General features: G+C 47.7%; 1 protein-coding gene across 2 annotated transcripts in view; it reads right to left on the minus strand.

Annotated features, from left to right (window-relative positions):
* ADGRB1 (adhesion G protein-coupled receptor B1) overlaps positions 1–17,815 on the minus strand; it is a 381,963-nt gene that overhangs the window by 253,191 nt on the left and 110,957 nt on the right. For both annotated transcript variants that reach the window (XM_077932693.1, XM_077932692.1), the window contains exon 2: positions 13,626–14,540. In XM_077932693.1, the coding sequence (XP_077788819.1) occupies positions 13,626–14,373 (748 nt within the window). In that variant the 5' untranslated portion in view covers positions 14,374–14,540. The remainder of the gene's footprint in view (positions 1–13,625; positions 14,541–17,815) is intronic.

Consider the following 17,815-nt stretch of genomic DNA (forward strand, 5'->3'; position numbering starts at 1 on the left):
GCCCTGCAGATTATTTTGATGACAGCTAACTGGTGGTTCCCGGGGAAGAAGGATCGGAGTTCTGCGGATGCTATTCTATCCGAGCATTTATGGGAACGCTGTCGCTTGGAGCTGCCCAAGCACAAGAGCTCAAAGTGAGGATCTGCAGGACTGATCCTGGCTAGAGGGTAGAGGATGTTAGAATTCCTGCTCCATGATTGCAGTCATGGGATTTTCATCTATCACATGACGGTATATGTTCTGACTCCACAGAGTGGGAAGTGACGGAGACAGGATGTTTGTGTTACTGTGTTCCGTGAAGTGGGACTATTGTCCTTTGTTTTTTCTCTTTGCTGTCTGATGCTAGAGAGAGAGGGAGCCATATTGCAGTACTCCGTGTGTGTTTACAGTGGTACCTCTGGATACAAACAGGATCTGTTCCAGAGCCCCGTTCGCATCCTGAAGCGAATGCAACCTGTGTGTGCGGGTCGCAATTCGCCGCTTCCGCGTATGTGCGTGATGTCATTTTGACCATCTGTGCATGCGCGAGTGGCAAAACCCAGAAGTAATGTGTTCCGTTACTTCCAGGTCACCGCGGAGCGCAACCCAAAAGCATTCAACCTAAAGCAACTTCAACTCGAGGTATGACTGTATATGTAAATAAAGTAGATTAGCCAAAACGCTGAGTTGCTGAGGTCTGTTATGCATGATGTGCATACTCTGCGGATCCCTAAGTGTGCCAATGTCTGTTGGCATCGGCCGCTGTGATGTTCAGGCTGAAGATAGCTTATGAAGCTCCTGAACGATCGACCAGGAGGGAGAGAACATGCCAGTCGGGCATGTGTCTCTGCCAGGGTCCTACTCGAGTGTAGGACGAGCTCCTGACAGAGGAGGCCAGCCTGGAAGTCACAAGGAAGTGGGTGATTTCTAGATGGGTCATCGGCCACAGGGCAAAACTGAATTCTGAACCAAAGGAAGCAAACTCATTCACACCACTCTTGTTGCTTTGAGCAGGGGGTTAGGTTAGATGACCCTTTGGGTCCTTCCGACCCTACAATTCTATGATTCTATCACAATTCTATGATTACAATCACAAACATACAACACAGACCATAAAAACAAGATTCCACAGAATCTCCTGGACTTTCCTTCTTCCCTTTGTGGGTCCTATCATTAATCATTTCCTCCTGCATCTTTTATAATAATCCAGATCTTTTACATCTCTATTATATCCAAAATTCGCCTTTAAACTACAAGTGTTATTCCAATCCTACTAACAATTTTAACTGTTTACAACGGCTTTTCAGATAAATTATAAATTTCCCCCATTCCTTATTGAAATTTTGGTCTTCCTGACTTCTGATTCTTTTGGTCATTTTTGCCATTTCGTCATAATCCATCAACTTAATCTGCCATTCTTCTCTGGTCGGGACTTGGTCCTCTTTCCATCTCTGGTACAATTCTATGATTCCATCTTAACTCTGTTCACTGGCCTCTCATCTCACTCTTCATCCAGAAACCTCCTGCACACATGTGGTCGATGGGGGCGGGGAACATTTATTCAGCCCAAAGGCTGTATTGCCCTTTAGGCAACCTTAGGGGAGGGTGTCACATGACAGGGGTGGGAGGAGCCAGAGGCAGAACTGAGCAACCAATGAATGCTTATCAAAAGCCACCCAACTGTCTGGGTAAGGGAGTTGTGGGCTGGGGGGAGATATAAAGGGATCCCTGACCATTAGGTCCAGTCGTGACCAACTCTGGGGTTGCGCGCTCATCTTGCTCTGTAGGCCGAGGGAGCCGGTGTTTGTCCACAGACAGCTTCCAGTCATGTGGCCAGCATGACTAAGCCACTTCTGGCAAACCAGAGCAGCACACGGAAACGCCGTTTACCTTCCCGCCAGAGTGGTACCTATTTATCTACTTGCACTTTGACGTGCTTTCGAACTGCTAGGTTGGCAGGAGCTGGAACCGAACAACGGGAGCTCACCCCGTCTCGGGGATTTGAACCGCCGACCTTCTGATCGGCAAGTCCTAGGCTCTGTGGTTTAACCCACAGTGCCACCCGCGTCCAGGGGGAGGTATAGGTGAGCAAAAAGATGAAGAACCCACTAGATCAAGCCAAAATGCCATCTAATAATTCCATCATTCTGACCACTTTGATCTGCAGAACTGACACCTGTTCTGCATTTGTAAGAACTCAATCTTTCAGTATGGCAGCAATGAAACTTCGGAACTCCCTGCCTATTGATATCAGGCAGGCGCCCTCAGTGTGCTCTTTTTGGCAACCGCTAAAAACATTTCTGTTCAGGTGAGCCTACCCAGATGTTCAGAAAGTTTGTGGCAAGTTTTAATCTGTTTTTAGTGTCTTCCTAGCTTAGCGTTTTGTAATTAATTGTTATTAATTCTTTCTATTGGTAATTTTACTGGGTCCCCCCCCCCATTTTTGTAGACCACATTGAGGTTTTCTTTTACAACCAAGCAGTGTACAGTCATACCTCATGTTACGTCAGCTTCATTTTACGTTCTTTCAGGTTACGTCCCGTCGTGACCCGGAAGTACCGGAAAGGGTTACTTCCGGGTTTTGCTGCTTGCGCATGCGCAGAAGTGCAAAATGACGTCATGCACATGCGCAAAAGTGGTAAATTGCAACCCACGCAGGCGCAGGCTCAGGCGTGCCGCTGCGGGTTGCGCTCTTTTCATGTTGCGAACGGGCCTCCGGATCCCATTCACAACCAGAGGTACCACTGTATACATTTTACGAAATAAATCAGTACTTTCCCATCGATTTTTGTTCACTTAGCCATCCCTTCTCTCCCTCTAACTCTATTCTCCTAGGTCATGCCTTCTTTTTTAAGTTGGGGGGGGATACTTATGGAGAATTTCCCACTCCCGTCTTTCTGATGACGGTATATTGGTAAATTCCCAAGCACACCAGCTGAGCCAGATCAGGTTGCGTTATTGCTAACTTGGTAGCCATCCATACCCCAAGTCAGTAAGCATTCATTTAGCTGGATGGGTCATGCGGGGCCACAATGACTATCTTACTTAATGAAGTGTGCTACCATGCAGAATTGCTATGGCATGATTTTGAATTCTGAGCAAAACACAGAGGCTCGGCAACGTATATGTAATTGCGGCATGCAGCGTTTAGAGCATGTCCCATCCCATTAGGGCTGCATTAGGAAGCCATTAAGACTTAGAACGCTGATGAGAAGGATATGTAAATAGGTCGGGCCCGTGTCCTGCACATAATAACTAAAAATAAGATGTGTGGGCAGGCACAGAGGAGGTGGGGGGAAGTCCCTTTTGGATTAATAAATCAGAGCACTGTGGAGGCTCAATACAACATCACCTGGGTCAACGGAGACACCACAGTCCACCTGGATCAATTTCCCCCATGGCTAGCTGTGGAAGAGCATTTTAAGGAGAAGCTACCTGATATGCGCCTTTCGAGCTAATACGCAACCCAAAACAAAACTGTCCTTTGAAAGCCACACTTCTTCAGATTTTGTAATTCAGCTCTTCCAGCTAGTAACGCGCTCAAAAGTTCCAATATTAGGGGAAAGCTGTGCATGAGAATGTGTACATTAGTGAAAAGGATCTGCATAAATGCATCAAAATAAGGAAAATGCAAAAAATGTGCATATTGGGCAAAACAGCATACGCAAATGTGTGTATTAGGAGGAATTCACAAGAAGATGAATCTTCACAAGGGCTTTTTGAGAACATGGAAACTGATGTGGAAATGCGAGGAACTGAACTAAAAAGTGGAACAAATTAGAAACTGAGAGAAACTGAAAGATTTATCCATCCTGCAGTCTGAGCTGTACCACTTCATTGCGCAGGTGAGGTCTCACCTAATGAAATGCTCCATTGTGGAAAACCATTTCTACATACAGAAGACTAAAGATCAAGATGTTGGCTAGGCCTGGGCAAGTCTCCCTGCCATCTTGCATTATATATGGGTAAATTGCCTCTCAAAAATATATATGTGTATATTGATCAAAATGGTGTACTGTACACAAATTCCAAGTCCTGAAGGCCAGGTTGAGACATCTTAAGGATCGCATGTTTCCTGCAGGCCTGCAGGTCCTGACCCTTTACATCAGTAGAATATCTGGAAAGTTGCTCCTTTAAAATAATGGAAGTGGAAAATTCAGGGCAGGGGCCTCAGAAGATCATTTTGGGGTTGGTGGGTGAAGTTTCCCATCTACGGTCCCTTCCCTTCCCCCATGGTCGCAGCTCTGCTAGCATTTAACCACCGCTCTAAAGTATACCTGAAGGAGCGTCTCCACACCCATCGTTCTGCCCTGACACTAGGTCCAGCTCCGAGGGCCTTCTGGCAGTTCCCTCGCTGCAAGAAGCCAAGTTACAGGGAACCAGGCAGAGGGCCTTCTCGGTAGTGGCACCCGCCCTGTGGAACACCCTCCCACCAGATGTCAAAGAGAAGAACAACTACCAGACTTTTAGAAGACATCTGAAGGCAGCCCTGTTTAGGGAAGCTCTTAATGTTTAATAGACCATTGTATTTTAATATTCTGCTGGAAGCCACCCAGAGTGGCTGGGGAAACCCAGCCAGATGGGCGGGGTATAAATAATAAATTATTATTATTATTACTTTGCACTGATTTCTCTCCACTCTCCTTTCCACCCCTGTATTCTGCTGCAAAAGCACCTTGGAGGAATTGTCTCCATTGCCCGAGTCTGTGAGGGTGTTAAATAACACTGAACTTGGAAAGAATGACACCAAACTGAGCAGTTAAGCTGTTTGCCGTGGCGCTGCTCATTAAATTACACATAAAAGTCCCCTCAGCAATAATGGAAGTAGTTGCCTGTAAAACTCCCTTGCGAAACTGGATGTAAATTCCACCTCTCATCTCCGTGAAGCACCAATGGGACAGTCGGCAGGTAACTGCTGATATTTCCGCATTGTTATCATGTTCATAAGCTATTGAGCAGGGAACAGAAGCAAGGCCTTTCGTTTTCTACCTTCCTGCCTCCTCCTTTATATCATATAAAAAGGAAATAGGTTTTATTAAAATGCTAGAAAGGCAGCTCAGATTGGAAAAGCTTCTGCCTTCTCTCACTGTGAGGTGGTGCCCACGTTATCGTAATGCAATTATTTACTATGTATCCTCATTGTAGACCAGGCATGAGGAACCTGTGGTCTTCTCTGGGCTGGCCAAATTTTTCATTTTCATTTTCAGCTGCTCATTTTTCCAGTCTGAGTTCCCCACATTTCCACATCCGTTTCTGAGGGTTTTCCTTTTTTTAATCATACGCGTGAAAATTCATCAGATTTTTACTGCAAATTTCTCCCAATATACACATCTGTATGCAATTCTCCGTCATATACACATTTTTTGCGAAGCAAATCTCCCTAATAGGGCTTATTTTGTATGCTACTTTCACTCTTTTCATGTGTGGGTGTGGGTGCACACATCACCCCAGCCTATGTAGTTATGTCCACATTACTTGGCCAGAGCATTTGCTGCAAAAATTCAGAGAGGTGCAAATTTTGAAGGAGGGCTGTGCTTCAGTCCGTGTACCATTTAGTTGAGTTCACCTTTCAATGTGGACTGAATTGAAATCTTGTCTCTTCAAGAAGGGGATGAGTGAGCAAAATGAGGGCAGGTGGGCTGCTTGAGGTGGGCTGTGCCCCCAATTAGGTTCTCCACTCAACAAGTTAAGCAGCCCAAAATATGGGAATGTAAGAGGTTGACTTGTGCAAAGTCAGGTCATTGGCCTATCTAGTTGAGTGTTGTCTACACTGATTGAAAGTAGCTTTCCACTCTCTTCAAACAGGGTTCTTTCCTACCTGGAAATGGCAGGGACTGAGCTCAGGAGCTTCAGCTTGCAATGCATGTTCTCAACCACTGATTCCTCTAAAATAAAATAATAGTAATAATTTATTATTTATACCCCGCCCATCTGGCTGGGTTTCCCCAGCCACTCTGGGTGGCTCCCAACAGAACATTAAAAACACGATAAAAGATCAAACATTAAAAACTTCGCTAAACAGGGCTGCCTTCAGATGTCTTCTAAAAGTCAGATAGTTGTTTATTTCCTTGACATCTGATGGGAAGGCGTTCCACAGGGCAGGGGCCACTACCGAGGAGGCTCTCTGCCTGGTTCCCTGTAACCTCACTTCTCGCAGTGAGAAACCGCCAGAAGGCCCTCAGCGCTAGACCTCTGTGTCAGGGCAGAACGATGCAGGTAGAGACACTCCTTCAGGTATACTGGTCAGAGGCTGTTCAGGGCTTTAAAGGTCAGCACCAACACTTCGAATTGTGCTTGGAAATGTACTAGGAACCAATGTAGGTCTTTCAGGACTGGTGTTATATGGTCTTGGCGGCCACTCCCAGTCACCAGTCTAGCTGCCGCATTCTGAATTAATTGTAGTTACTGGGTCACCTTCAGCTTGCAATGCATGTTCTCAACCACTGATTTCTCCAAAAATAAAATAAGATTCCAGTCAGTCCTCATGGAATCTTTTCCCTAGATTTTGTGATAGTGAATCCTATAATGTATGAATTGTGTGAAAAAGTATCTCATCTGTCCTGAAACCCCCACTATTTACCCTTTCTAGGGGGTTTGTGATTATAAACGTCTGTGGGGAGCTCCTCCTGATGGCTGGCAACCATTACAAGAGCTCCATGAAAGGCGGCAAGTTCCCTTCCCCCCCAAATTTCAGCCTAGTGTTAGAGCGCCCACCCTATTCCACCTGAAGCAGATGTTTGAGACTACTCGGCTGATTTCTGAAGGAATCAAAGAGTGCTTGGAAGAGTAGCATAATGCATTGGAATGCATTGGAGATCCACTCAGTCCTCATTCAGAGTCTAATGGTAGGATAGTTCCTCCAGAATAATTAAGATGGACTTCAACGTTGAGATACCCTGTGTACATAGGAAACCTAAGGAGATGTCATACATGAGTCAGGACATGGGTACATTCATTTCAGTGCTATCTACACTGACTGGCATTTATTCTCCAGAATCTCTCCCATCCCCACCAGGAGATGCTAGAGCAGGCATAGGCAAAACTCACTCTTTAATGCGGAATTGGAACAAACAGCAATCTGAGTTTCCTGCAGATTGCTGTTTTCTCCGATTTAGTGGTAAAGATGAGCTTATTGTGGGGAAAGTGCCCACGAAAAAGAAAGATGTTTTTGAGACTACAATTCCCATCATCCCTGAACCACTGATCCTGTTAGCTAGGGATGATGGGAGTTGTAGTCCCAAAACGTATGGAGGGCCGAGTTTGCCTATGCCTGTGGTAGAGACTGAAACTGGGACAGGAAGCAGAAGAAGGAGACGGGAACGGGAACAGAGATAGGAAACAGGAATCAGAAGTTCATCTCGCTCAAGATTATCCACAACGAAGCTCTCTGAGGTTTCTTCTCTAACCCTGGTGGTTGCCAGGGTTCAAATCTAGGACTTTCTGTGGGCACAGATGAGCACAGACACTCCGATCGCGTGCTCTGGTTGTAAAGGGAGCTTGGAAGTGCCTGCTAAGGTTTCAGAATGTCAAGGAAGAGCTAGCTAGAGAATAGGGGGATTTATCTTTCCCTCCCAATACTGGAAGGCTCACACCAACCCCATGCAAAATATATGAGAGCAGTTCTGGCATCTGGCAGGGCAGAGTCCCCTGGCTTCCAAGCCTTCTGCTGCATCTGCACTGTGCTCGGATAATGGCTTGTTTTACTGACACTCTGCGGAGAGCCCGGCCACCCCGCTCCCGACGCACCATCTGCTTTCAGATCCAGAGACGGGAGCCAAGGAAGGGGGCACATGGAAAAGAAAGCACAGCCCTCCCATCTTCCGTATTCACACCCCAGGGATTCCTTGATACAGATCCTTCTATATCCAGAGCTGTGTCGTTTGACATTCTTTTTCGGCTTGATCTATTTTAGTGGTTCCCAAACTTTTTGAGCTACCACCACTTTGGTTCTGTAAACTCATCCCCAGTGCTCCCAGCCCCATCCTCTTAAAAGCATCCTTCAGAACAGCAGCTTGCACAACAAAGTATGATAATGACACAATAAAATTCGAAAGAGCAACAATTAATTGCACGTATATTCAAAACCCAGTTAAAACTTTTTAGTTGAATTAATACACCAAAATTGATGAATTTGATCCAATGATGCCAGTTTTCAAAGTCTGATATTCACCTCCAGATTCCCCCTACCACCCCTTAATACCGTTAAGGTATTACACAACCCACTGTGTAATTCCAATGAATGATATACAGTGGTGCCTCGCAAGAGGAAATTAATTTGTTCCGCAAGTTTTGTCGTCTTGTGATTTTTTTGTCTTGCGAAGCATGGTGTCGGGAAAGTTTTGGAAAAGCTTCAAAAAGCTCAAAAAGCTTTAAAACCCTCAAAAAAAGGCTACCACACCGTGTGCTATGAGTTGCTCCTCGAAGTCAAGTCGCAACTGTATTAACGGTGTTAAGAAAAAGGAAACAAACTTGCAAGACGTTTCCGTCTTGCGAAGCAAGCCCATAGGGAAAATCGTCTTGCAAAGCAGCTCAAAAAACAAAAAGCCCTTTCGTCTAGCGAGTTTTTTGTCTTGCGAGGCATTTGTCTTGCGAGGTACCACTGTATATTGTGGATCCTTTGCCTTATGATACACTCACAAAAACACTTTCTGCTTTAATCTGTTTTAGCATTGTAACTTTTGTACGTTTTAAAGTAGGAAGAAGAAGAGTTTGGATTTGATATCCCACTTTATCACTACCCGAAGGAGTCTCAAAGTGGCTAACATTCTCCTTTCCCTTCCTCCCCCACAACAAACACTCTGTGAGGTGAGTGAGGCTGAGAGACTTCAGAGAAGTGTGACTGGCCCAAGGTCACCCAGCAGCTGCATGTGGAGGAGTGGGGACGTGAACCCGGTTCACCAGATTACGAGTCCACCGCTCCTAACCACTACACCACACTGGCGGCTGTGATTCTCCCCCAGCCCCCTCAATTTTACTGTTTTACCTTTTCATAAAATGCTTGGAGGTTTTCAACGATCAAGAGGTGCATAAATTTTACGGAACAAATAAATGAGGTAAACAAAGAGGGCCAGCAACTGCAGAAAAGAATCACCCAGGTGCGCACTTCCAAAAATGTACGTATGTGTAATAGCTTTCAATGCCAGTTCCTGGAAACCACAAGAGGGAAGAGTGTTCCTCTTGTGTTTGGGTTTCCCACAGGCATTTGGGTGGCCACTGAGAAGTAGATGATGAACTAGATGAACCATTGGGCCAGATCCAGGAGGTTCAGAAGGAGACACATAAGAAGCAGCTTTTCTGATGGCCTGGGATTCGGACTCAGAGGCTGAACCTGAGGAATCCCAGTCTGCACAGGAGTCCCCAACTCCAGAACCAGCTGAGCCGGGGCTGGGGCATGAGCCTGAAGGGTCCGCACCTGTGCTGGATCCTCAGGTGCAGGCACCAGCTGAGTCTGCTCTGGCTCCGGAGGTGATGGAGGACCCATTGCCTGCAGGTGCTCCACTCTCAGCCCCGTCAGGGGAAGCTGAGGTTGCCTCTGGGTCCGGTAATCCTCCAGCCTCTCCTGAGCTGCAGAGGATCAGGGCAGAGAGGCGGAGGGAACTAAGTTCCCGCAGGAGGAGTGCTTGCCTCCAGGCCAGGAGAGGCGAGTCACCTGTGGACCGGGGCCGCCCTATGCCTCGGGGGAGATAAAAGCCAGCCAGCCCCAATCCCAGGTTGCAGCAGCAACATTGTTAGTAGCCTGTTCCTGCCTGCACCCTGTCCTGCTCTTCTGCCAGAGTTCCTGACCTCACCCGACTCTCTGCCTTGGACCCCACATCAGCTTTGATGGACAGCCTCTATACCACACCCTCAACCTCAGACTGGACTCAGACCTCACCGCACGATTAACCCCCGGGACCAGCACAGCGGTGCAGGTTGGTCCATTGCAGAAAGAGGGGCACCACTCACCAACCTCAATCTGTCCACAGCCAGCCTCCACCTGTCTGTTTTCCTACTTTAAAAAACCAGTCTGGGGGTGGTACTGTCAATCAGCTGCCCTCTCCTTGGTCTCAGGGCTCATCCATACTCAGCTCTTGTGTAGCTCTTTCTTGGTCTGGGTTTCCCAAACTTGGGGTCGCCAGCTGTTTTTGGACTACAACTCCCATCATCCCTAGCTAGCAGGACCAGTGGTCAAGAATGATGGGAACTGTAGTCCCAAAACAGCTGGAGACCCAAGTTTGGGAAATACCGCTTTAAAGTGCTGTGTCTGAGCTTCCCCCTGCGAAAACTCACTCTTTAATGCGGAATTGGAACAAACAGCAATCTGAGTTTCCTGCAGATTGGTGTTTTCTCCGATCTAGTGGTAAAGATGAGGTTTTTTTGGGGAAAGTGCCCACGAAAAAGAAAAACGTCCCAGATACAGTGGACCTGTGCTTGGAAATGTGCCACAAAAGGAGGTCTGGATGAGTCTGGATGAGCTCTTTGTGTTGCACTTGTAGAAATCAGCAGGGAGGGGGGTGAACGTGAAGCTAGACTTTGCTGCCTCTCCCTGTCATTGCTCTCCACCAATTTTTGGCCTCCCTGCCTTCTGCCCTACATGTCCCAATAGGCATCAGCCCCCCATTGCCATACAGTTTTCCTGCATGGCTGCTAGTGGTACTTAAGTACAGAGAGAGTTTTGCCCGCCCTTCGCTCTGGCTGCACCTCTCATTGACTCTGGCGCCACCTAGTGATGGACTCCCTGCCCTCCACCCTATCAGCTCCATTGGGCCCCAGCCACTACTAAATTAAAGCTGCCATTTTCAGACAACAGATTTAATTGTTTTTAAGTCCTTAGGGCCCACCCAAAAGATAATGGGGAGGGCTGGGGACATGCTGGGGCAACTGAGAAGGAGGAAACCGCCTTAGGCGCAGACAAGGCAATTTCAGCTCCTCTTCCTGCTTCCAGCAGCTAAAACTTACATCCCATCAACTTGCTATTTCTGTGTTAATAACATGCTGTTGTGATGTCACTGCAAAAATCCACAAAGCCTTTTAAAGCATCTCAACAGATAATGGCCGGCCAAGCAGCTCTCCAGGCTACTGTTTATCTCTCAGATAAGCTGCATGTACAGCCAAAAGTCAACATCTCTGCTAACTGAGAGAGGCACACCAGGCCCCACCAGCTCCCGGAGCCAGCAGCAGCCTCCCTAAAGGGCCTTCTCATCCATTCAAACAAACACCACCTGCTGCTTTTGTGTACTGCAGGCACAAAAACATTTACCCCCAAAGCTGGCATCAAGTCCTGCCTTAAGCTCTGGAAGAGACCTGAGCCAGCACAGAGGCAGTCAGAACATCCTGTTAGAGAGATGCTACCGTGGAGCAGCAGCTAAAGTGAGATTAGGATGCTCAGGAAAAGACTCTGCTAGGAGGAGAGAGGGGGAGAGAGAGAGAGAGAGTTGTAGGGTTCTCTGTTGGAAGGAGATTCAGTCCAACAAGGAGGATAATGCAGAAAGTTTTGCTTTGGCTTCATTTTTGGAGTTTTTTTTTTAAAAAACTGTTTTTAATTATTTTAACTGTTTTTAATTTGTGTAGGGTTTTTTGTTGTTGATGGGAGATGTGTCTGGGAAGAGAGGAGCTGATGAGAGCAGAACAGGGTTAGGGCTAGGGCTAGGGCTAGGGCTAGGGCTAGGGCTAGGGCTAGGGCTAGGGCTAGGGCTAGGGCTAGGGCTAGGGCTAGGGCTAGGGCTAGGGCTAGGGCTAGGGCTAGGGTTAGGGTTGGGGTTGGGATTGGGGTTGGGGTTGGGGTTAGGGTTAGGGTTAGGGTTAGGGTTAGGGTTAGGGTTAGGGTTAGGGTTAGGGTTGGGGTTGGGGTTGGGGTTAGGGTTAGGGCCAGGGCCGGGGCCGGGGCCGGGGCCGGGGTTGGGGTTGGGGTTGGGGTTGGAGTTGGGGTTGGGGTTGGGGTTGGGGTTGGGGTTGGGGTTGGGGTTAGGGCTAGGGCTAGGGCTAGGGTTAGGGTTACAGTTAGGGTTGGGTTTAGGGTTGGGGTTAGGGTTAGGGTTAGGGTTGCGGTTGCGGTTGCGGTTGTGGTTGCGGTTGGGGTTGGGGTTGGGGTTGGGGCTGGGGCTGGGGTTGGGGTTGGGGTTGGGGTCAGGGTTAGGGCTAGGGCTAGGGCTAGGGCTAGAACAGTGGTTAAGGGTAGGAGGAGGTACAGTGGCAGAGGTGGGGCAGGCACACAACACAGGCAGTTGGTGACTGTGCCACATGCCAACTCCTCCTCCAAACTGGGGAATTTCAGTTGTCCTGTCAGCCAGTCCTCGGGTTTGCACCTGCTTTTGCTGAATGCCAGGTTGGCTCTGAGTAAGACCTCTCTCATCCATGATCCAGTTATGGAGGAGGAGGCTGATCTGGTCTATATCAATGAGACCAGGACAGTGGACCAGCCCCCGATGAAAAAGTTTGCTGACCCCTGATATAGAATAAGGTTATCAGATTTTTTTCAATGAATCCAGGGACACTTATTGTTCTCTAAGTACATGTGAATGCTGAGAAAGCTGTAAACCCGGGGACTGTCCCCAGGAAACGGGGGCGTCTGGTAACTTTAATATAGAAGAATGCATAAAATGTGGAAATCCTGCATGGAAGATGGGTATGGGAGGCAATACATGCTAAACTCAGTGGAAAAAAATAAAATGAATTCTGTATTTTTGGTTTTGGAATTTAAACCCTCCCCGTCACCATAGTAGTAGCAATAGCTTAAAATGTAAAGACTTCAGTGCTGAAACACCCAAATCTAGATCACCCACCAAGCAAGCTGCAAAGCTCATTCGGTGCATCTCCTGTGCAACTCCAGTCTTTCTTTCCAAAACATTAACACAGCTGGAGTAGGCTGTCATGGGATTGTGTTGCCCTATTCAGCTGCCTAATTGGCCTCTATGGTTTGGCCAGCCCTGAGACCATAGGCAAATGTATAGCAGCCATTTATAATGGCATGTCTGCAAAGCAGGAGTTAACCCATTTCGGAGATCTGATTTTCTGTAGGAGCTAAGACAGCTGTCGCCAACCAAGTGCCTTCCAGATGTTTGGGACTTCAACTTCTATCAGCCCCAGCCAGCATGTCTGGAGGACACATCTGGAGGACTGAGTTAGCAAAAGCTGAACCAACGGTTGTTCTTAGTAGTAGTAGTTATTAATTAATTGAATTTGTTACTTGCTTTTTCAGGCCAAGGCAACTCAAAGCGGCTTACGAAAACAAGCAAAACACCCGCATGCATACATTAAAACCAAGAAATGAATAGAAATAGTTTAAGGCATCCCTCCTACTCTAAAAGGCCACAGATAGTTAAAGGCCTGGTTAATGAGGAATGCTTTTGCTTGGCGACTAAAGATATATAACAACATTGCCAGGGGAGCAACCATGGAAAAGGCATGCTGCTTAACTTCCTTATAATTCTTAATAGCCTAACTCCAACCCCCAAAGACAGACAGCAAAATTACTTTCAAACTGGAATCCAGTTTTTGATGTCTCAACGACGGCAAGCCAAGATCACTTTAAATCAAAGCAAATGGAAGCTGTGGCATTGACTGTGCCAATCAATGAATGGGTGGAAGGGGGGAAATGTTCCCCTGTGACTGAAACATAGGTTCTGATCAATTTCTGCACCGCTGAGCATCCGGACGACATCACTTACCCAAGAAATCCAGCCCACTGCTGTCCTTTGGGCTGCTCACACAGTTCTCCAAGTAAATCCCATCTTTGAAACAATCGTCCCTCTTTTTGGTGAAGCCCAGGATATCGCTGGGCTGGTCTAGCACCTCTCCGCTGGAGCAAGCGCAGGGGGTCTGCATTATGCCACAAGGGTGGGAGCTGCTGCTGGTGGTCAAGCAAGTATCCAACCATTTGCACAGCATCTGGCAGGCGGCCTTGCTGGGGCTTCTGTTGCCGACCACCAGGTATTCCACTGAGAAATCCCTTTCCTGGACCTTGGCCGGCTTCCACCGGACGTGCCCGCTTTCTAAGGCGGACGCGGTCTGCTTCATCTGGAGGAACTGCTTGCTGGACTGGAGGAAGGCATAGCGGGTGGAGCTGTCGCAGAGGTTCAGCACATCGTCAAAGCTCTCCATGCCCAAGTACGTCCTCGTGGACTCCAAGAAGGAGTCAAACTGGTAGGTCCGTATCTGCTGGTGGTCGCATCCACCGGTGGGCTTCAAGACCTTCATGTACAAGGTGTACCTCCTGGGGTCAGGGTTCTGGATAATCCAAGAGCAGCGGGAAGAGTTCAACGGGAAGACGGCAAACGAGGAAAAATAGCCAAAGAACTTGCCCTGGACCAGAGTGGTGCACGGAGACTGCCCAAGGTCGAGCGCCACTACGGTCCACACAAAGAAAAGTGGCAATAACAAAAGCAGGTTCAAGGTATATCCAGTGCTCCTCCTCATCCTAGGTCCCTCGTCCTTTGGAACTCAAAGCAATAGCCAGGCAGAGGGCAGATCTTGGACATAACAGGAGGAAATGAGAGAGTTCTCGCCCCGGGCTCTACATGAGATCAATCCAGCCGTCCCATGTTTGGATTCGGGCTCCTCCTTGTGGCCGAGGCAAGCAAGACCTGGGGAAGAGAAGGAGAGAGAAACACGCTCCGTTAATTCCAGGATGCAAGGCTGCGAAACGCAGCGATGTCCAGGCTTTCCTTGAGAGAGGATCTAGCAGGGCACCGATGTCTCCACAAGGCCATCTGGAGGCTCTGTCTGGCAGATCAAGGACGCATCTGCTTGTGGCAGGCTCTCCCCCTCCCAAATCCACAAGACGCGCATGACACAAGCAACTGTCTTCATTTTGGGATTTGGTTTTTTGCTGAGAAGTGAAAGCCAACTTCTCTCCCCACCCCACCCCACCCCCCACGTCTTTTAAATGCTGGCACAGAACTTCTCCTCAGCCCTGCCTGTGGAGAGACACAAAAAGCTCCAATTGGACAGCCTGCCCCCTTCCGAGCATACACTCTGTACGGAAGTTCACAATCCCCGAGACACTGAAAGTGCTGTGGAGGAATACGGGTTAGCTGTGAACTAGAATTTGCCACTACAACAACGTAGGATTGATCAGAAGCCCTCGGAAAATAGAAAGGTTTGTGCTGAAAAGACCACAACGCACCCCTGCTTTAAAACCTGGGGAGACATGTTCCATAATTGGGCTGCCATGGTTTAGAAGGTCCTAGTTTTACTGAGCTGTTTCATGTATTCACTGAGTTTGCAGCTTCTGAAAATAAAGCACAAATGTGCTTTTTTAAAACAACAACAACAAAGTTCCATGACATGAGATTTGTTTCCTGTGCCTCATTATCTCTATTCACACCCTACACCAGCTCATCTCTTGTGCTCGGATTAAATGTCTGTGATGATGAACATGGGTTTCCCTGCACTAACTTGAAAAGCATTTCTTTGCAGTGTATACGGAGGGTGTATAAGAATCTAATAGATTGCCTTCTAAATCCATCAGGCAGTGTGATTATCGGGGGGGGGGGGGGTTGCAAAGAGGCAAAGGAGTAGCAGGGGGGGTACTGGAGGCACAAATGGCTATCGGGCTTAGAAAAGCTGGTATCACTGGATCCAGTTCATCAATTTTGTTAAAATAATTAAGCTAAATACAGTGGACGCTCGGGTTGCGAACACGATCCATGTGGGATGCACGTTCGCAACCCACAGTGTTCACAAACTGCAGCAGCGCACGTGCGGGTAGCGCTTCGGCACTTCTGCACATGCGCAAAGCACGATTTAGCGCTTCTGCGCATGCACGGCCGCCGAAACCCGGAAGTAGCCCGTTCCAGTACTTCTGGGTTTTGGTGTCCGTAACCTGAAAGAACGCAACCTGAAGCGTCTGTAACCTGAGGTATGACTGTAAATGTAATTGGACTTTGAAAAAATGTGCAGTTAATTCTTACTGTTTTAATTCTATTGGGTTATTAGTGGCTTTTGAAATCCACTATTCCAAACAACATTTTTTTATAGCCTGGGTGAGTGTCTGGAACCAAATGGGTCGTTGACCCAAAAAAGTTGGGGAAGCACTGGTTTGGACAACACTGGTCAAAGTGGAACGTAGATCTGGTTCAATGAGCTTTGGGAGGACTTTCTGTAGCACCAACTCCTTCCTTACGATCAGAGTGAAGGTAAATATTCACTTCAAGCATTATTTTCACAGGGCTTTCTTTAGGAAACTCTCCCCATATAAACCATCCTGGACTTTGCATTCATCCTTTAAGGCCCTTCTTTCTGTGCCTCGTCCACGTGAGGTCTGAAGGGTGGCAACACTAGAACGGACCTTCTCTGCAGTGCTTCCCTTTTTGTGGAATGCTCTCCCCAAGGAAGCTTGCATGCGCACAAAAGCTCATACCAATAAAGTGGTATCTCTGGTTGCGAACGGGATCTGTTCCAGAGCCCCGTTCGCAACATGAGCAGAACTCAACCTGTGTCTGTGCAGGTCGCGATCTGCCGCTTCTGCGCATGCGCGTGATATCACCTTGAGCATCTGCGCATGCGCGAGCGGCGAAACATGGAAGTAACCCTTTCTGGTACTTCCGGGTCGCCGCGGGACGCAACCTGAAAATGCTCAACCTGAAGCAAGCGCAACATGAGGCATGACTGTAACTAACTTAGTTGGTCTCTAAGGTGCTACTGGAAGGAATTTTTTATTTTATTTTATTTTATTTATTTTGTTTCAACTCCCAGGAAAGATGCATGGATCAGGCATGCTGCAGGCCCTGTGGTATGTGCCAGCCCCCGCAGTGTGGCGCTCAGCAACAGCCGTGTTTCATTATATTTGTTGACCGAACTAAAAAGTTTTGTGAGCCCATTTTTTTAAAAAAATATGTTTTTAAAAACTCACCTTTGTCATTTTATCACCCCCGCCCCGGATGAGACTTAGGGCGGCCCACACCCCCTTCCCCCTTCCCTGCTTGAAATTTCTAGCTGCTGCCATCATTCAGAGGCATGCTGTTTCCAACGAACAGTCGAGGTGGCGTTAGAAACTGCAAGGTCTCTCTAAAACACTGTAGGATTGATCTGTCTCCACTCACCGTCTTCTACATCAATATCCCAAATTGTGAGACACCCAAGTTGCTGATCAATGGCGGATACCTATTGTTTATCTTCCAACCAGGCATGTCTGCCTGTTTTTCCCGTCAGCGAACACTAAATTCTCAACTCCAGGCAGAGGGTTATCTTTCAACCCCTCCAATATGGGGCTTTGCTCAACCCCCTTGTGAAATTCCGCTCGCCTTATCAAAACACATGGCGGAACCAGTTCTGAAAGGTTAATACATTCGTGGCTGGGCATCTGCCGAAGACTTGCTCCTCCTCTTCGCTATCGCAACCTGCTTGGTCTTCACCTGCCTCTTGCTTTCATCCAGATGGCCATGGCAGCGAGGTGGAAAAAGCAGTCGACAGCGCAACCTGCTTGCTCGCTGACTCTCTGTCTGGCAAGCAAACAGGTGGCAGCAAGGGCAAGGTAGGGGAGGAGAAGGAAAAGTAGAAGCTGGGTGTTATGTACTGAGTTGAATAGGATCCAAAGTGCAGCAGTCTGATTGGTCCTAGAACAATAGGATTCAGAATGCAGCAGTCTGATTGGTCCTAGAACAATGCAGCAGTATGATTGGTCCGCAGGAGCCACCCAATCCAGCTCCAGATGGAAGTGAATCCACAACCTGATTGGCCTACAGAATCCCGGAATTAGCCAATCATGTGCAGCCCATTGTGTAAAAAAAAAATGTATATAAAGCAGATACTTTGGGGGAACATTCATTCCTCCTCACCACTATGACCTGAATAAAGAGCATGAAATCCATTCTCGACTCCACTGGTGATAACAGCTACGAGGATTGATAGTAATGGT

Source organism: Podarcis muralis, chromosome 8, assembly GCF_964188315.1.
Source record: "Podarcis muralis chromosome 8, rPodMur119.hap1.1, whole genome shotgun sequence".
NCBI lineage: Eukaryota > Metazoa > Chordata > Lepidosauria > Squamata > Lacertidae > Podarcis > Podarcis muralis.